The sequence below is a fragment of the Dipteris shenzhenensis genome, chromosome 14, assembly GCF_047967505.1.
Source record: "Dipteris shenzhenensis isolate YYH24624 ecotype China chromosome 14, Dip_SZ_1.0, whole genome shotgun sequence".
In the NCBI taxonomy this organism is placed as follows: Eukaryota; Viridiplantae; Streptophyta; class Polypodiopsida; order Gleicheniales; family Dipteridaceae; genus Dipteris; species Dipteris shenzhenensis.
This window is the reverse complement of record NC_141609.1, coordinates 6,921,590-6,943,151: the sequence shown is the minus strand read 5'-3', so window position 1 is coordinate 6,943,151 and position 21,562 is coordinate 6,921,590. Positions and strand designations below refer to the sequence as shown.

Here is a 21,562-nt window from a genome sequence, read left to right as displayed (position 1 = left end):
GAGAAGTACAAAATCACAAGGCACATAAAAGCACAAAGAAGCACAAAAAGAACACTACTATAAAGCATAAAAAAACACAACTAAGTATATTAAAGCACACAAAAGCACAACAATAAAATGCGTTCAAGTACTAGAAACGCACCAAACACAATGCAAAAGCACCAAAAAGAATGACATAAATGCACATTCAAAAACTAGAAAAGCACAAAGCACATAAAAGCACACCACAAAAGAACATAAAAGAATATAAAAGAGCACAAAGGCACAACCACGAATAGAAAAGCACAAAAAAGCACAACCAAGAATATAAAAGCACACAAAATCATGTCAAAGCATATAAAAGCACACCACAGAAGCACATGAAAGCACAAAAAAGCACAACCAAGAATATAAAAGCACACAAAAGCACACCACAAAAGCACATGAAAGCACATAAAAGCACACCATAAAAGCACATGAAAGCACAAAAAAGCACAACCAAGAATATAAAAGCACACAAAAGCACATGAAAGCACAAAAAACCACAACAAGAATATAAAAGCACACAAAAGCACACCACAAAAGCATATGAAAGCACAAAAAAGCACACAAAAGCACATCAAGAATATAAAAGCACACCACAAAAGCACATGAAAGCACAAAAAGCAAAACCAAGAATATAAAGCTTACAAAAGCACACCACAACAGCACATTAAAGCACATGAAAGCACAAAAAACACAACCAACAATATAAGAGCTCACAAAAGCACATGAAAGCACAAATAAGTACACAAAAACATATAAAAGCACATGAAAGCATATGAAATAGAAAAGCACAAAGCACATAAAAGAACACCACAAAAGCACATGAAAGCACAAAAAAATAATAAAAAGCACAACCAAGCATATAAAAGCACATAGAAAGGATTTAAGCACAAGACAAACATAAAAATATTACGTGTGACTCTTCAAGAAAATGAGTTGGATGATCAATGTATTGCTTTCTAGCAACACGTTGGTGACATATATCATTTTTGTTTGGAGACACTCGATTGTTCTCTATCCAGAACTTGACAACAAGTTTCGTGACTTCCTCAACAAAAGCACAAATTGGAAGCTGACATTTGCATAAATCCAATGGAAGCTCCTCTCTAGCTTCATTATTGCAGGAGATAATTTGAAGGGCATGATGAAAAGCTCTTGGATGTACATCTAAAATTCTAGAGACCTAGCCAATGGATACCTCATGGTCTCTTGGAAATGCATTTAATAAGCAAGTGAAAGTTCTTCTTTTGACAAACAATTCATCACTTGATCTGGGATTCTTTAGGATTTGTAGAGATTCTTTCAGAGGAGAAATCAGTGTTGCGCTTGCATTCTAGTCCCCTGTATACTTTGAGATGCGTGGGTCATGAAGCACTTGCTAAAGTACCTTTGAACCTTTCTTCTTTGAAGAGGATGCTGATTTCTTTTGTATAAACAACACAATATTTTCGGTCATTGTGCAAAAATCATTTTCCTCATCTAACTTACATTTCTTTCTTCTTCTTTGTTGCCTCTTCCTTGATGCTTCCCAAGCCCTTATAGTCTTCTTTTCTGAGGAGCAAAAGGATGATATTGTCGTGGTAGATGTACCTCTCTGTCCTAGGCTTGTAGGGTTTTGGGAAGACATTGTCTCAAACAAAACGTCCTATGTCTGTCCATCCAAAGGTCTGACCGATTCCAAGTCCTATGTCTATATATGCAAAGGTCCAACAAAGTCCAAGTCTAGAGATTGCATGGCATCTTCCATACCTTTGTCAAGAAAAATGTATCCCTTGGATTGTAGATGAGATTAATGGGAGTGAAGATCATGGGTCTAAACCATGGGTGAGAGGTCTCCCCATTTATAAATTCTCAACATGTCCTTTTGTACACCTCAATGTACCATTGCCCCACACAAAGGAGCACTCTCATTGGTATACCTCAAATCCCTCTCAAATCCCTTGAAATCATGAAACACTAATTGGAGGCCCTTTTGAGAACCCAAATCTACCCTAATGATTCGTATCAATAACGTAGTATTCTGTCAAATCGGGGGATTGAGCTCTCCTAGTCACTGAGAAAACATCCTAATACAACAGTAATCTAAGGAGGATGCAACGTAAGTGCAAACATGATGAAGAGAGTGCTCATGACATGTACCTCAAGTCAATTAGGTTCCAAGATAGATTAGCTTGGACTCATAAAGAGAATCTTGAGATAGTGGAAAGTGCTTGATTGATATTACTTCAAATGAACCTCCCTTTTATAGGTGAGGGTACTTACATCCATTGATTGCTCACATGTGGGATATCTCCTCCATGCCATGTGGCAGCTTGCCCTTTACTCATACCTTTGCTCTACATGTGCTCATGGCACCACAACTCTCAACACCTCCCCTTGGTGCCATGATCCTTTGGCAACTGCAAGGTGGTTAGATGTGAGTTACATTCCATCACCTCCCCTTAGTGCATGCATTGCTACTTAAGGTGGCCAAGTGTGGTTTCTACATGTCAATACCTCCCCTGGGTGCTTTCATAGCTACTCTCAGTGGTCAGGTTTGATTTACAAAATAAAGGCAAGGTTGGCAAGGGTTTTTGTTTCTCAATACATTCCATTGATGTCACCTTTTGGCTCATGGCTTGATGACAATGCTGTGTAGTTGACCTGCTGGATCTTCAATCTGCAATCTTCTTCCTTGTGTAGCTTCATGCATGATGCTTTGTTCTTCCATGTGCCTTGATGCTTTATGTGTGGATGCCATGCTTTGTGCCATGGTCATCTCATGCACTTGTGCTTTTGGCATGCTTTTTGCATTCATGCGTCGCTTCTCCATTTGTTGTTGCAAAGGTCTTACCATGAGTGTTTTTGCTTCAATGGCAGTGAACTGACAGCGCATAGAGCTCAAAAAGACGATCACTTTTCCTTTTTGGAGTGTGTCCAAATTCTTTTTGGATTGAGAGTTATGCCTTGTCGAAGGTTTTGTGAAGAAGAGGGGCCTTTGATGATGTGGCACAGGGATTCACATGCTGAATTCCAAACTGTGCTTGGCAGGGGCTATGTGCTTAAGTGGCACTATTGACTGTGCATGCTGATGTGGCATAACTAACCCTAACTCTAACCATGGTGGGTTAAGTTAACCAGATCAGAGTCTTATCTGCCACGTGTCACATCAGTTAATTAACCCTATCCAAAAAGGTAACCTTACCCTGGTCAATTTGACCCAACCTTATCTGCCACATGGCAGAAGGAGGCTTAGAGAGAGAAGCTGGCTGGCTTCTTCATGGTGGAGGCGATGATGATGAATTGATTTGGGAGGCAGAAGCTCATTTCGCTATGGAACTAGTGGATAGGGCTTGTAGCTGCAAGGTCGTTTACATCTGTTTCATTGTTGGTTGCACAGAGCTGTACTATGAGCGGATCATCCACGTACATTGAAGACGCATGCATGGCTAGCTATTGGTGACATCGAGGAGCGCTACTTTGGCTACTTTAGGAGGAGCCGTCTGAGTGCACAAGGCTATGGAAGCTCTTGAGGTTGTTTGAGAGAGTCGTTGAGGCATCGAAGCACGTGGAGCCTTGCAAATGGAACTTCTCATCTTGCAGTTTGTCGTGATTACCTATGGGTGGCTGAAGCGTCGCTCGTTAGGCATGGTGCAATGGAGCTATGACCGTTTGGATAGCCTTCTGTGGTGTTGTGGGTGAAGCTTGATCTGGCACTGCAGTAAAGCATTGGGCATCGCAGCATTGTCATGGGTGCCCGTGGGATTTGCTATTGCAAGGAATTGAAGACGGGGAGCGTGGGTCGCTGTGAAGCCGTTGTGTGGAGCTTCTAGCCAACAGTCGTTTGGAGGCGTGACTGAGCTACATGTAGAGACGGCTGCTAGCTCCATTGCTGTCGACTTGAAGGTAGATTATATGGATGAGTTAGGAGCGGCCGGCGTTGATGGGAGTTTTGAAGCGTGATAGTTTGTTGGGGGTGCTAGAGAGCTGAGTTGCAACTCAGGGTTGTAGATATCGAGGAGTGTGTTGTTGAAGCAAGAAACGGGGCATCTCATATTGAAGCTTTGGAGCTATGCATTGTTGTTGTAGTCTGAGAGGAAGTCGACCAGAACCATAAGGGACTAGAGTTCCACAGAGATGAAATCATCAAAGAACCTCTCAATCAAAACCTTACCTTTCTCTCATTCTCATAAGAAATGATGGAAATATCTCAAAGCAATATCTCAAAGCAGCGAACAGAATTTTCATTCAATGGACGGATTTCTTTTAATCTAAAACTAAAACTAACCTAGGAGAAAACATGTGCTCCTAAGGCAAGCCTGCAACTAATCTAGGAGACTAGACCTAGGCTTTGATACCATGTGAAATCGGGGGATTGAGCTCTCCTAGTCACTGAGAAAACATCCTAATATAACACTAATCTAAGGAGGATGCAACCTAAGTGCAAACATGATGAAGAGAGTGCTCATGACATGTACCTCAAGTCAATTAGGTTCCAAGATAGATTAGCTTGGACTCATAAAGAGAATCTTGAGATAGTGGAAAGTGCTTGATTGATATTACTTCAAATGAACCTCCCTTTTATAGGTGAGGGTACTTACATCCATATGCTTGCTCACATATGGGATGTCTCCTCCATGCCATGTGGCAGCTTGCCCTTTACTCATACATTTGCTCTACATGTGCTCATGGCACCACAACTCTCAACATATTCATATGAATAACTATAGTATATTCATACAAATAAATGGAATTACTGTATAAAGATAAGGCCCACTGCTATTTTTTGTATTCGTACTATGAATACTGTCACCTGCCTTCCTTGCCACCTCAGCTACTTGCTTACTAACCTTACCTACCTCCTACTTGCTTATGTTACCTACCATATTACCTTACCTACCAGCTCACCCACCCTTCATAGCTAACTTCTTCTCTTTTGTCTGAGAGATTGGCACTCGTCTCTTTCGTGAGAGTTGTGCGTTACAGTCTTTTTTAATTAATTAATCTTTATTTTGTTTTGTGTTTTAGACTGGCACTCATCTCTCTTGCAAGAGTTGTGTGTTGCAGTCTTTTTTATTAATTAATGTTTATTTTGTATTGTGTTTTAGACTGGCACTCATCTCTCTTGCAAGAGTTTTGTGCTACAATATTTTTTTATTAATTGATGTTTGTTTTGATTGGCACTCATCTCTCTTGCGACAATTGTGTGCTTCAGTATTTTTCCTATTGTTAATGTTTATTTTATGTTGTGTTTTAGACACTGGCACCCATCTCTCTTGTAAGAGTTGTGTGCTGTAGTCTTCTTTTATTTATTAATGTTTGTTTTGTTTTGGGAACTCATCTCTCTTGCGAGAGTTGTGTGTTGCGGTTTCAGTTTTTATATAGAGATTTATTTTTAAAATGAGGCTGGCACCCATCTCGCTTGAGAGAGGTGTGTTGTAGTCTCAGTTTTGATAGACAGGTTTGTTTGTAGGATCTCTTAGTCTGTCACTCACATCTCTTATGAGAGATGTGTGATGCAGTCTAAGCTTAACAATGTTTTCATAGATGCTTATTCTAGCACTCATCTCTCCTTAAGAGTTGTGTGATGCAGTCCAAGGTTAGAGATGTTTTCAAAGACACTTATTATGGCACTCACGTCTCACTTGAGAGTTGTGTGATGTAGTCTAAGTTTGATATCATGTGATGTGCTCATAGACACTTAGTTTTTGAGAGTTGTGTGATGTAGTCTAAGTTTGATATCATGTGATGTGCTCATAGACACTTAGTTTGACACTCAGTTGTCCCTTGATAGTTGTGTGTTGTAGTTGAAGCCTAGTGTTAGATGTGAAGAAACAATTAGATAGTGTTACACACTCAATGTCCCACAATAACTATATTTTTATGATTTGATTTACTGTAGTCTGTTACATGAGTTGAGAGGTTATACCTAGGTCCTTTTTTGAATTTCTTGCATTGTTAATTGTCATTGGTTGCTCAATTTTTTATCATACCTAACACTGAATTCTTTTTTGAATTCTGTGTTACAAATTGTTGCACACTAAACGGCTCACACGGGCGAGAAGAGAAAGTCTCAACATCCTAATCTCAATCAAGCTCAGAATAAAGCACTGAAAAAATGAGAATGTGCACTTCTCAATTAATATCTATCAGGATGACATTGAGACAACTTTCAACTTCACTCACAAATGGTGACAGAATGGTGGTAGTCCCACTGTGTGGACCAAAAGTCCTGCTCCTTCAGTTTTACCCTCGCCGGTTTCACAACAACAAAGCATCACAAGAGAGCAGACCGAAAGCCCCATCCACCTCCAACACCCCAACAAAATTCCTAGCCTGAAGGGAGAAGAAAGCCAGCCACAGTGGTAAACCGGTGCCATTGCCGGCTCCACCACCACCACTACCATCCTCCACTCAAGAAATTCATGAATAGTAACAAGTACAAGAGGCTATCCTTTGTGCCCAACGTCACTTCAATCGGACCCGCGATGTCTAGAGGAAGTCCAAGCGACACAAAAGACCCTAGTCGCTCCAGGAACGTCTCTTCCGAAACCATCCTCTATACAAGAAGAAGACCACACCGCCAGCTCATGCTTTGAGCCTCAAGCTCCAATCCACCTCATCCACTGCCACATCCCCCCAACAACTCTGTCAGCTCCCAACACTTGGGTGGCCAAGGCAAAAAGTTCGCCTGGGTCTTGAAGATGAGGGTACAAGCTGTGAAAGTTCCAAAGGTAGCAACCAAAGAACCTATCATCCCGAGATGCAATACCATAAGAACCTACCGAGCGAAGAACCAAATGCGGCAGACCAACTCCAAAGTATTGAGTACGCACTATTACCATGAATAGTCTGACTCAACACAAATATAGCAAAGGGAAGCCAGGGAGCAATGCAAAGTCTGACCCCTCCCCTGTGAGGTGTTACACTGAGAACCTCCCTCTAATTTTGAAGGCAAACCTTCGAAATTAATCGCGATCGTACCACCTCCCACGGTACTGACCTATGCACAAAAGCAAGGGTCTGTGCCAAGGGTGGTCTCACAAGAACCCGCTTCCCCCAAGAAAATGGACCACGCAGCAAACAACTAAGCCCAAAGCCAATGTGCCTCTAGCATCTAAGGTAAAACACAAGCTAGACACTTACTCTACGTGGCTTTTAACATGCTATGTGGAAGCACGGCGTCTACCCACTCCGCATTCCTCCTAATCATTAGGTCCAAGTCTAGGTGAGTCAATATGGTAGGCATCTCACCCGACGCACCCGCAACCCACAAGTCACTGCCGAACACACACATACACCATCAGCACTAGGTGAACTAGGGTCAGTATGTCCTTTTTTGTATTTGTTCACCATCTTGCATGATGGCATCACACTGTAGTCCCACTACACAAAGGCACTCCACTCACTCCCTCCCCCACTCATCTTCACAACCCCCCCCTCTTTTACTTCTCTACAAAGGCAGTATCCCGCCGATCGTGGCCATAGAATATCTTGCCGATCGTTGCCATCCCAGATTCCACTGAGCGGCACTATTAAGTATCCCATCAGTCATTCCTATAGAAGTATCCTACTGACCGTCACAATCCCGGATCACACCGACTATCACCATCCCGTATCATGTCGATAGCGGCCTTCCTCATACCCCACCAATCGTTCGCCAATGCTAGATCACACTGACCATTGCCAACATCAAATCACACCAACCGTTGCCATCCCATATCATGTCGGTCATGCCCTTACTCGTACCTTGCCAACTCTCACCATCGAAAGATCCCGTTGGACATGGGGATGCAAAATCTATATAAGCATGCCTTATCTCGCCAGGACATCACCATAGCAATTTCCCCAAACACTTGCAAATTTTCTACATAATTCTCACAAGCCTCCAGTCCAGGAAGGATGAAGAGAGCAGCCATGGTGGAGCAACTTTTAGCAGCCACAGTGGGGGTTGTTATCTAGAAATAATGGTGGAAGTTCAAAGAATAAGCTACAAGGCCATGCAATAAGACTATGAAGGGTTGTGCACGAGCTTGCAGTGGCTTTCAAAAGCTTTGAAAAGCATTCTATCCTTGTGAGAGATTTCCAAACTAGAGTGGAAGTCTTGGAAACAGCCCATGTTGATGTTTTTGAGAAATTTAAGTAGCTTCAAGAGATGTTGAGGGAATCAGATGAAGCTATTGCACATTGTGAGCAAAGAGTGAAGGAGATGAAGGAGAACATCTGCAGTGCCTTAGGATGAGGGAGGAAGCAATCAAGAAGCAACTTCATCATGTATAGAGCAAGATTGTTGGATTGGCGGCCACATTAGTTAAATTGGATGCCTATCTTGTTATGTATTGGGGTCCAAAATGCATGGTCTGCCATACCCCCATCATAGATAACTGCATGATTTGATGGCCTCCATGCTACCACCCTGTGCATGAATTTTCCTTTGGGGTGTTTGTGCATGCAAGTTTGCTATGTAGAGAATGTCATTTGCCATTGCTTAGGTCATGGACAGATCAAATGTGCATGCTTGCTATAGCTATCTCTACAACGAGAAAGTAGATGCTGCAACTCAATTCGCCATTTTGGCAAAAAATGCAAAAGATAGGGAGCTTGAATTCAAGAAGGCCAAGGCCAAGCCTTCCTACAAGGAAAAGAAGCTTAAAGGGAGGAACCAGCACCCCTCAGGAAAGGAGCAAGAAGGGTTGAGCTTGCAACCAAGAAGCTCAAAGCAAGGAAAGTTACTCAGGTCTCTTTTAGGGGTTGATCACCCCTCCAATATAGGATAAGTGGTCGCTAGCACGGTGGTTGGTTGCACTATTAACTACCACCAACACTGTGGTTTGCTTCTATTATTACTAGTATTATTCTACTTGAACATTATCTTTGCATATCTTTGCTAGAGTACCAACACGCAGATAGAGAAGACTATCCACCTCAGCCAAATTATGAGTGGACATGTCAGGTCGTATGAAAGAAGAATGAGAAGGCCGGACTTAATGAACCATCTTGTGCACTTCATGAATGTCATACAATTCATTCGTTTAGGATTTAGGATTCGTTTATAATTCATTCGTTTAGGAGTTCACATAGATTCTTATGACAGCATCCTGGTAATTAATTGGTAATTAGCTGTGGTAATTAACTACACTCGGTAATTAACTACACTCTGCTGAGCATGCGATCCCGATGACTAGGAATTAACTCCACTCTATTGAGCATGCAAGCCCGGTGACTAGTAATTAACTACACTCTACTAATCATGCAAGCCCGATGGTGGTAGGTGGGAGGTGAGTGATTGGAGGTCCTCACATAGATTCTTGTGACATCACCCCATGTATTTGTGATTCTTTTTTGTAACTTCCATGTATGGAAGTCATTGCTCACACATCATCTTTGCATATCTTTGCTAGAGTTCCAACATGCTAACAGAGAAGACTACCCACCTCAATCGAATGATGAGAGGTGGACATGTCAGGTCACATGAAAGAAGAATGAGAAGGATGGGCTCAATGAACTCTCTCCTATTTAAGTGCAGTGCAGACAAAACTAAGAGCCCATTCTAAAATCTAGCCCCGAAACTCTATATACCGATCCACCTACTACAAATCTATGGCATACCCAAAAGACTTTGGAATGCTCATGTTCTATCTGAGAACACTGTTGGATGAACTCCTCATAGAACCAGACTAGGAGAAGAGGAAGGATAATAGCTACAAGGAGGACATTCTTGGTAAAGACGATGAATTTTAATTTCCGTGGCTATCATTTTTCCTGCTTTTTTAAGGTACTTGTCAAGCTCATGATGTAGGTTTCTTTTGGCAGGACGTGACAGCAGTGCAAAGTCGTATAGAGTGCCAATACCAGGATGAAGAGGACCCAAGTGAAAGGAGGAGTTACTATGGGAGTACAAGTCCGAAGAGGCAAGCAAGCGGTTGGTGGTATGAGTGTGTAATGAGGTCTGTGATAGTGCATCAAACTGGCCTAAAGAGCTGGGAGATGCTTGCTATAGAGAGGTTGATAAGATAGTCGAGAGTTTGGAATTTCCCTAAGCCATAATATGTTATTGTATTGTTGAAAAAGTAAAAATCTTGCAGGCATTTCTTGGACTTGTGGACTTTCTTGGACTGGCATCATCCATGATCTATGATGCTTGTAATACCTAATTTTGTGTCGACCTGCTTCCATGTTAATACTTAAATGTCTTAAGTAGCCCGATGGTTGAAATATGATAGTTAAAGATAACCAGCATAAAGGGGAGTGTTTTAGTATAGCACTTTTGAATTTTAGGATAGCATGGCAGTAGTGTAGGATAAGTGGTTGCCAATGCTGTTGTGGTTGGCTGCACACTAGGATATTAATAGCCACCAGCACGGTGGTTTGCTTCTATTATTACAAGATGAATGGCATACAATTCATTCCTTTATGACTTGTGGATTTGTGGATTTGTTGTGGGATTTAATAAAACCAGTGGGGTGGTTGTTTGGAATATACTAAAAACAAGCATGGGATTTATCGTTTGGGATTTACAAAAACAAGTGCAGTGGTTAGTTTGGGATTTACCAAAGAAGCATAGTCTCAAATACATTTTCTATTTTCTAGGATAAGTGAAATATTGTTTTCTTACAATGAGAATGATATTTTCTTAGTATTATCTTAGTCATCCTCATCCACCGCTCCAAGACACCCCAAGATGTGCTCATGCATGTCTAAATCCAATTTGAATACATTATTTCCCTTCTTTCGTTGTCGACATAGGTTGCATCGAGAACTTAATATCTCTTACTAGATGTGAGTTCACAAATGTTTGTGGACTCTTATGTAGCAGTTCATAATTGCAGCCTCTCTTGGATGTTTCTTTGTACTACCAAAAGACTCTGACTACTACATCCCACTTCTCATAGGTTGTTTCCCAATTATCCTTAAATTCTTTCTCAACCTTGTGCTTAGGTTTTGTGCACTACAACATAAAGTATGGGTCATCTTCCTCGCACTCCCCGGAGGCAGTGACAACTACAGAGTCCCCCTCTTCTAGACAGCCATAGTGAGGTCATCAAAACTCTCCCCAAACTAGCGAGTCATTGTTTGTCTCTCCATTGTTTGTCAATTCCATCTGAACATAGAGGGAAAACTTGAACTCGCTCCCATGTCTTCACAATTGCAATGTTCCCACAATCATCATGATCCCCTATGATGCACGCACTGCAAAAACAAGAAAGTTTTCTTGTTTTAATCAGGTGGTTGTTTGAAAAGCCCCATATGCTATGCAGACCACGAACTCCTTTAATTTTATTGCAATCATGCAGGCTTCTCCTTTTACCTTCATCCACTTTCACATCATTCAACACTCTACGTACTACACTATTTTTAAGGCTTTGTTTACTGTATGTTGAATGCATGCCTGTGAAGAGGTTGGTTGTAAGCCATGTTACAACATCATGGGCATCATTGAGCTTTTCTTGAGGGCATGTTAGTTTAAATAGATCTTGCTTGATAATAGCACCACATCCATCATATTCACCCTTGCCATGGCTAAACCCAAAGAAATTCCACATCATGTCTAGACCAGTCAAGGATTTGAACCTTGAGACAAAATGGGCTGATTTAAATTGAGAGGTAGCACCATCTGACCACACCCAATGTTGTTTTATATTTTCTACATGGGGATTTTCCTTTTTCAGCCATTCCCAATGTAGTAGAAAAGCATGCTACACAAATAAGGTGTCATGTTCCCTATCATCTGAAATGTAGAAATGGTATGTGTGTTGCACTAACCTGGACTCATGTGAGTCAACAAAAGCAGATTGGAATTAGTCGTTGTAGAAGAATCAAGCAAATGACTATATGTGATATGCACAAGAATTGTTATCTACTTGTTGTACCAGTAAGCACTTTGTGTCTCATCTTGTTCTTAAAATGAATAATTTTTAGCAAAATCTATGATAGAGACAATAGTGCCATGGGTAAAATTGGCAAGGCACATCCTGAACTCCTTATCCTACCAGCTAGCCATGAAATTATGAAGTACATATTATGGGATGGATTGAACCACGTGACCTATAAGCTCCCTCGACTGAGTGCTCTTATACGATAGTAGCCATCTCTTTTTTATCGGATCCTTCAACATTGAAATTTTCAAATCTCCTCCATTTTAGAGCAACATGGTTGTCTTCCCTCATTTCATTTTGACGGACATGAAATGTCTTCTTCTTCAACTTCAGGCTGCAATGCTTGCATCTGCCACGAATGCATTCAATGCGGTGCCACTCACAGTCTCCCTTTGGACAAACCACTGGTTCCCATAGAGACCTTAGGCTACAAAACCTACTCTCCCTTGCAACACATGATGAGGATCCAGCAGGTGGCCTATAGACTGCGTATTCATCGGGGAGACATGGGCATCGATCCCCATGGAGCAATGCTCCAACACGACCAGATCTCAAGTCATTCATAGCTTGCCGAGCGAGGTCAAAGTCTATGTTTGTTTTGCAACAACAAACATTCTTGTCTTTGAGTTTCTTGACATACCAGGGCTTACAATGCTCAAAGCTCCTCTGCCACAACTGAAATATCTAGATTCTAATCCATAAACTTGAGATACAACTCTGTCTACTACTGACCCAACATACAGGAACAATAGAATAGTGAGCCCTCTTTTAAATGGAGCAACAGTACTAGTGACCCCACTTTTTGCAGTACTAAAACAAGACAAAACACAGTACATGCAAAAATGCGATCTAATTAAATTATATAATGAATCTAAATTGAACTAACCATCTAATAATTCAAATAATCAAGCTACTAGAAGCATAACAATACCTATATACAAAAAATTCCTTGAACCTCACCAAAAATGGCTACACCCTAGCAAAGAATGACCCTTTGATCTCACAAGAGGACCCAAAAATGATGATGTGGATGCACTGAGGATGTGATAGTGGGTGGTCACATATGCAACATGCCTATGAAGCATAGATGCTTAGGTGTCACTATGAGCTAGCACTGCCACATGTCAGGTGAGGTGGTAGGCAGCAGTGGGGATGATGTGGCATTGCCATGTGGCAAACTGATGTGGCACTATGGCCAATCATTGATGACATGGCACAAGTGGATAAGAGGTGACATGGTACTTGACTACATCTAATGACATGGCAAGTGAGGTTCTCAATCAGAGTAACCATGGTTAGATGACTCGGGGTGATGTGGTAGTTAATTGGATAGCATTGCCATTTGGCAAAAAACTGACCACTCCCCAAGCCCAAGGTGAGCTAGACCTTAGCAAGGTTTGGGCTTATTTGCCATGCAACAGAGAGATAGGGTAGAGAGAGAATAGAGAGGTCTATGTGTACATTAAAGAGGCGACATCGAATGACAAAGAGATTGACCGAGTCGATATGTTGGCAAGTTGCAAGAGTCGTTGATGCTACTGGGATGCTATTGAAGGGCTACCCAATGTCACTGGAGCATTGTTGTGGAAGACGTTTGTATCATTGAAGTCCTCCAATGGTCATTTTGCTGCTCTTGCATATTTTGGCATTGCACAGGGTTGCAGCTTTGTTTGGCTTATTTCATTGGTGGGTGTTGTAGCAATTGTTGTAAGCCTGAGGATGTTGTGGAGGCACTATGGATGTTGCTGGAGCCTTGGGAGCTATTGCTATGGGTGTAGTTCCCATGTGAGCTAGTCACGGCATTGGAGAGGTTGATGGCAAAGGCATGAACGTTGGTTGTACCTTGGGATTACATAACTTTTCTTACCAGCCTCCCTGTTCTTATGTAACCTTGTCTCCTCATTATGAAATACAAAAGCATTTTTAAAAAAATTCTCCAGGTTTTTAATTTTGTCCACCTTCTTTGCGGAGGTGAAATTTATTTATTTTATCAAAGTCATGGCAAAACACCCATCTCATTAGTATCTTTGTTAACATAGACCAAAATTGGGGATTTCATACTATAATGGTATTAGGCATTGATTTTAAAAATTGGGCTACAGAAAGGGGGGAGGAGAGAGAGAGAGAGAGAGAGAGGGGGGGGGGGAGGGGGGACATGGATCCTGACTACCAAGGAATGACTGACAAAGAGGTTCTGATGGAGGCAGTTGAAGATCTGGATGAAATTAGTAACGAGAAGGTACACATACAATTTCCTAGACCCCCAAATTTGATTCGACCCCTAGCTCCTGCAGCCCCATCTCTCACAACCCCCGCCCAGCAATAGCTACATCCCTTGTCTTGCCATCCTCCCTGTTCGTATGTAACCTTCTCTCCCCATTATGAAATGCAAAACCTTTTTTTGAAAAATCTCCATGTTCAAAGTTTGTCCACCTTCTTTGCTCAACCCCCTCCCAAGAGTAGCCACATGCCTTGTCTTGCCAACCTCCCTATTCTTATGTAACCGTCTCTCCCCATTATGAAATACAAAAACTTTTAAAAGAAAATTCTCCACGTTTTGAATTTTTTCCACCTTCTTTGCGGAGGTGACATTTATTTATTTTATCAAAGTCATGGCAAAGCACCTATCTCATTAGTATCTTTGTTAACATAGACCAAAGTTGGGGATTTCATACTAGGAAGGTATTAGGCATTAATTTTAAAAATTGGGCTAGAGAGAGAGAGAGAGAGAGAGAGAGAGAGAGGGGGGGGGGGGAGAGAGAAAGAAATGTAAGAAAGAAAATAGGGGTGATGTGTGTGTGTGTGTGTGTGTGTGTGTGTGTGTGTGTGTGTGTTTTAATGCAATTATTCATGATCTCAAATTGTCATCCCCATTATTTCTTTAGATTGAATGAACATTCGGTGAGGAGACCATTGCAGATGACAACAATACTCTATAGATGATAGTTGAAAGTAAAAATAAGGTCTATTAGATAGAAGCCTCCATGCACATTAGCTATGCATGCTCTTACTAAATAATAAAATTATCATTTTTAAACAATGGATATATGTTCGTTGTTAAATTATTTATATGGTATTAGTGTTTTTCAAAATGTTATTTTCAAGGATATTACCAAGATTCAATTAGATATGTTGAGCTTTTATTTTTGTTTAATGAATCCCAATGGTGCCAATTGTCCATGAGTTCATGCATGGTTGAGAATTTATTAGGTATTAGACTGTGTGCAATTTTTTGTGGGTGAAATATTGTAGATAAAATATGTTTGTAGGTGTTTGGAAGTTATAAAGCAATAGTTTATCTTTTCTTTTATTGGAAATGTTGTACTCTTGGACATTTTTTATCTTTAGTTAGCTAGATTGAGCTTTATTTGTTTCATTACTTTGGATGATGCCAAATACAAGAAGGGGTATGCTTTAACAAACTTCATTATACAATCATACAAGTTTTTTAAAGATCTTCAAATCGACCAAAAAATTTTCTTAAATTTTAATAAGATCAAATCTTTGATGTAATAAATAGAATGCATCTGTATAAATTTAAGTATGTGGCAATCAAGCATGCAAACCTTAGCAAGCACATAAGAAAATGGTAGGAAAAGAATTAAATGTCTTTATTAAAAGAAGTAAAAAGTACGGTATATCAGTTTGGAATATACAATTTTTATGGCTTAAATCCAACATATCCTTCAAGGCTGATCAATGATATCCATATCATATTGTAATCATTACCATCCGAAATCCATTGCATGCATCATAAGTATATAACAAGAAAAGGGATGCACATGAGATATACATAAATTATGAATTGAGAAATAAGAATTTGTAGATCAATCTTGTGGAGTATAATATGTGTACATTTTTTGAAGCCCTAACTCACTACACCCTACTTTTGTTTCCACGTTTGTGTTCATATTTTTTATTTTTGTCATCCCAATATTGATAGTGACCATTTTCGAAAGACACATATGTGCAGGAAGATGATCTATTTTGGGGGAAGCCTATATGAGAGAGTTGTAGACTTTCTATTAGGCTATAATTTTGATACTTTGTAATTTACATGAGTTTCTCATTTGGATTGGTAAATAATGGCCCAAAGATCAGGAGAAGGCACATTAGACTACCTTTTTTACTTGGATTTATGTGCAAAATTCTAAAATGCAGGCTTGAGGCCTAAGATGGAGGATTTTGGTAGAAAGCAATGATGATGACCAAAGTTATATGTAATCAAAGTATGGTAAAAAAATCATACTTTTGATTATTTCCATATTTTTCACCATGTGGGAGAAACGGTCCTCCAAACAAGGCCTTTTTGGCATCATTAAAGACCAATGCCCAAAAAACATTTGGGAAAAAAGGCCATCTTGGCCCTATTTTTTTTTAATATTTCATGCAAAGTACATGCCATAACCAACCATTCAAAAAATGTAAACATAGGGCTCCAAGATCCCATGCTCGATCTGGTGAGCCAGGAGGCTCTTGGCATGACAACTCGAGCATGCACTCTTGGAGCCCTTTTAATTTTTTTAAAAAAATCTTTGCATGCCAAGTTCATGACACAACTAACCTTTTAAAAAAAATTTTAAAAAAAGGGCTCCAAGAGCCCTTGCTCGAGCCGGCATGCCAGGAGCCAAGACGGCATCTTGGCTCCTGGCATGCCAGATCAAGCATGGGCTCTTAGAGCCCTTTTCTTTTTATTTTTTTAAATCTTTGCATGTCAAGTGCATGCCATAACCAACCATTAAAGTTTTTTTTAAATGGCCTCCATTAAAAAAAAACGACTCCCTATGACATTTGGGGAGCTCACATCGAACTCAATTATCTTTAATAATGGCATTTGGGAGTTCACATCTAAGGCAATGATCTCCCATTTGGGGCCTCACATCTAGGGTGGTGTTCTCTCACTTGTGGGCTCACATATGAGGCATGATTATAATAATGATAATGCATCTACAACTCTATATTCATTCCCTCTTTCATATTGAATTTAACTTCGAAATTCTTGCATGAGTTCGGTCTATGTAGATTAGAGTTAGTTATGGTATAGCATTGGTTGGCTCGTCTTTATTGACTTAATATCAATACAAATTGCATACCCTATTGTTACAAATTTATAGAGGATAGTATTAGGAATATCTTGCACATTCGTCTTGCAATAGCACACACTAAGATCGAATCAAAATGTTATGCTAGCTAAATTCATAGTTTGTCAATGTCAAAAGTCCATCAATGTGATCAAAAACATCGAAAACATAAAACCTAATCCTACTCTATCTTGTTTTGTTTAGGGGATAAGGAAGACTTTTCCCCTAATCAAGTTGCCATAAATGAAACTTTTATTTCACATCAATAGTGGTACTTGGTTAAAACTGGCTTTTTATTGTCTTTTCATGATTACTACCTTGCTTTGGTAGTTACCTTTCTTGACAATGGCATATTCATTATTATGGTAATTGCTACCAACAATGGCATATTCATTCATTATTATGATAACCCCTATCCATGTACTATAGAACAATCACACACCTCTCTCTCTCTCTCTCTCTCACACACACACACACATGCTCACACATATTTTTGGATTTTATCTTAATAAATCTCAGAAATGAGCTTTTTATCAAAATTTTATTAATTGACACACATACCCATACACACACATACAATGCAAAATTGTTGATTTCTCAATCTTGTACAAATTGATAGTAAAGACACTATAGTACAATAGTACAATAATTTTCCAAATTAACACACACACACACACACACAATGCACCCATACACACACATACATATACATGAATGAAAACTTCTTTGTGTAAAGTACTTTTTTCACTTCTTATTGACAATATAGAGAAAAGAGTAAGACTTTACATTGAAATGTAACTTAATCCATTAAAAAAAGTGGATCTTACAATAGAGAGAGAGAGCAAACTCAATCCCAAACCTTCGCATACAACCAAAATACAACATAGGGAGGGGAAATATAGCACGCTCTCAGATCTCTCAAGAAACCACTCTATGTCGACACTATAGATAAACACTAAGGTGGGAGAGTAACTTGATCCCTACCCTCTGTTGAGAGTTCATGGTCAACATCATGTGATCACATGTGCATAGCACCGTCATGTGATCATATGTGCGTAGCACTAACCTTGTAGAGTGCTATAAAGGAAAGGGTTAGATCCCCTAACCCTAACCCTAAATGGGTTTGTATATATTCTATTTTTTCAACTAAATCTAGTGTATAGTTAGTCATTTATGGTGTGCTCTCTAGCTGTGCCGTCTCTCCTCATCTCCTCTCCCCTCTTCATATTTTGTCATGGTATCAGAGCTCCCTTGCCTTCCGCTGAGGCATTGCGATCCATATGCAAGAGTATGAGAGAGTGTGATTGAACGAGAGATTGAGTGATTGAGTGTTTTCATTCTTTCATTCCATTGATAAGAGAAATTTTCGTCCACTTGGAAGAATTTTCGTCCATAGGATTTCCATTTGTGAGAGATCTAGTGATTGAGAGAGAGATTTGTGAGTTGTTTCTGTGTGAGAATTCCATTCAATTCATTTTGTCCATGAGAGAGAGAGACCTTTATTCCATGAGAGTTAGAGCTTTTGTCCATTTTTCTCCGAGAGACACTGAAAGAGATAAGCTATGTCCTCTACTACAAGCTGCTCCAAAGCTCAACAGGAGATATCTAATGTTTACTACAAACCTCTACTCTAGAGGCTAAGGTGGGTAGGAGCACAAGGCAGTGGCTCCTTCACCATCAACGACTTCAGGCAACCAAGCAGTCGGCCTTCTAGAACCTTAGCTAGCAAGGCAGCTCTCGTATACTATGGCGAGCCCTTAATCAGAGGCAACTCATCTACGACTAAGGTAGCTGCAAGCTCGAATGAGAGACTCCATGCATTTTGACCTGCCAACTACTCGCAGGCATCTACTTCACGGCTAGCAAAGGCCCTCTTAGTGCGGCCTATCTCCTAAGGTGCAACTATCTCCTACAACTAAAGCTTTAGCATCTCTAACTAAAGCTCCTACAACAACGAAGCAACATGCTCAAGCTTCAAACACCAATCGGGCGACTCAAAATATAGAGCACTCACTACAGGTGCATGTGAGGCTATATGGCTCAGAAGACTATTGTCAGAAACAGATTACTTTGATGAGTCAAAGCCAACAATAATATATTGTGATAATCAATCGGCTCAAGCATTGGCCAAGAATCCAGTATATTACTCCAGGACAAAGCACATGATGTCAGAGAGCACTTTATAAGAGAAAGAGTGTTACTTGGTGACATCACATTGTAGCATTGTGATAGCAAAGTAATCCATCATTAGAAAATAGACGATATGCTACTGCATGGTGTGCTACATAAGGTCAGGAATATCTCCTTACGTATCCAACTACTTCCAAAGCACTCGCTTGCTCCATGGGTCCCCCCAAGGAACGAGGATTGATGGACAAAATCGCTGGATTCTGCTTTCTCCCTCCTAAATAATAATCGTTTGGAGGGTCCGCCAAGGACTTCAGAGCGACCACATACCTATACCACAAGAAATTGTGAGAAGAGTGATTGAAAAACGCTCAGCTTAGAGACGTCTATGGAACGGATGCCTGAGCTACCTTACATGCATCTTGTGTACTTGCAAAAGAAGCAACAAGAGTGCCATGCTAGTCAGTTAACACGATTCCGTGAAGCAAGTGTGTGTCTTTCCCTTCAGATACCAATTCGACAATGATAATTATGACTAAACTGGAAAATGCTCAGCTTAGAGGCGGCATTGATGTCCATGGAACGAATGCCTGAGCTACCTTCAGTGGAGAACCTTACATGCATCTTGTGTAATTGCAAAAGAAGGAAAAAGTTGCAGTGTACCAGGCGCTTGTATGCCTACATGTGCAAAAATGGGTTGGAAGATCATAGATGTCTTACGAACTACCTCATCCCACTGCTGGTCAAAGTTGGAAGCATCCGTGATGCTCAACAGGCCTTTTTGTCGATTCGACATATGCATCCTCAAAGTAGAGATGAGCAGGCTTCTCTACCCCTCCTTCGCCCCCCCTACAAACTGTAGTGGCTATTCAACCTCATCCTTTGCAAAAGAAACAAATAGCAGAAACGCAAAACCAAACGGAAAGACCAACCATCGTCACCTTGAAATCAACCAGTGCCTTTAACTCCTTCGCCCTCACACGACACGCTCCACACAACTCTTTACTTGCCCTCAATCAAACCGGAATCGAATAGGTAACACAAACCAGAGAACCTCATAAAAACCTAGCCATGCAACGCCCCAACCACACAACGCCATGCAAACCTCCAATTACTTGCACTAAAGCTTCCCTGGATTCCACCTAACTAACGTGGAGCCACCTTGGTCATCCTAAGCTACAACGCTTAAAATTGCCCCCAAAAAGAAATTGCAAATGCCCAAAACCACATGACAGAGGAAATTCTCTAGCAAGCGAGTGCTAGCAAGAGAAAAGTCATTCCTTATAAGACTATTAAAATTACTTTGTTGAGAATAGTTATCTAAAGAAACTTAGCGTTCCTTCCTTTCACAAAAATTCTCCATTCACAGGTTTTCTTTAGGAAATCTAAAGCACTAACCTGCAACAAGTTGAACGTAATGCTAAATCAAACGAACATGCTTGAATAATCAATCAAATACACTATTGAATATTGTTTAGCGTGTGTACAATTACAAACGGCATCAATCAATAGCTTCGTCGCCCTTTTTCGAAGCAGAAACGTAGCCTGGCTTGACGTGCTAATTCATGATTCCAGGACTGATTTTCAGGTTTTGTTATCTTTCATTGTCAGGCCTTGTCTAAGAGGTCCAATGTCCATATGCTGATTTGCCATGAATACTTCTTTCACCTGCAATCGTTGGGACTTTCCCTCATCTGTGCTCTTTGAGACTTCGTCGCTGATGACAATCCCATTTTTGCGTCCATCCCATTCCATTTCGCCAACTTTACCTCAGGAGACTCTGCCTGCAGATTGGACAGGACGAATGTGCCAGCAACCACGTATCAATACAACTCATGTGAAAGCCATGGTGGCATCTGGGCAGCAGTCTCAGCTTCTCTCCCTCAGCGAATTGGGCCAAGCAGATGGGACAATCCGAGGCCGTTGTAGTTCCCAGCACTGCGACCTTGGAATACACGACGGTGGGCAGAGATTGCACAACCTTTTGCTTCAAGCCCGTGTTGGCTATTCTCACCTCAATTTCCCGAGTTGATTCCAATCCCATCAGGCGAAGAACACACTTGATTACGGGAATGAGGCCTGCAGCAAATACGAGCAGAAACAGGAGCGCTCCCACAATTATGACAGCCTTTTGGTTCCAGGGGGACTCGCGGGCCGGAGCATCTGGTGCCACTGCAAAAGCTAGTCGTCCGAACTGTGGGAAAGGAACTCCGTCTCCTGTGGGCATCCTTCTCTGCAGATCTCTCTCTCTCTCTCTCTCTCTCTCTCTCTCTCAATCGATCTCCTCACGCTCACAGGCCTCCATTTAGCATGTTTGCCTGCCCTGGTTTTGAAGCTTAACAAGCCTTTTAGAAGCTGGTCGGACGCTTCTCTGGCCAAACCTGACAAGGAAGACAAGCTCTGGTGGCAAGAAAGAACTCTTGTGTTGGCGTACCTTCACGAGGACAAAGATTGCTTGGTGCCCATAGCAATCAA

The 21,562-nt window shown here is 40.9% G+C and overlaps 1 protein-coding gene across 1 annotated transcript; it reads right to left on the bottom strand.

The window, feature by feature from the left end:
* Positions 1-20,761: 20,761 nt before the first annotated feature.
* LOC147894129 (RING-H2 finger protein ATL8-like) lies at positions 20,762-21,314 on the bottom strand. Its single transcript, XM_087384648.1, has one exon. It carries the CDS (start codon positions 21,312-21,314, stop codon positions 20,853-20,855), a length of 462 nt encoding a protein of 153 aa, XP_087240774.1. The 3' UTR covers positions 20,762-20,852.
* Positions 21,315-21,562: the final 248 nt, after the last annotated feature.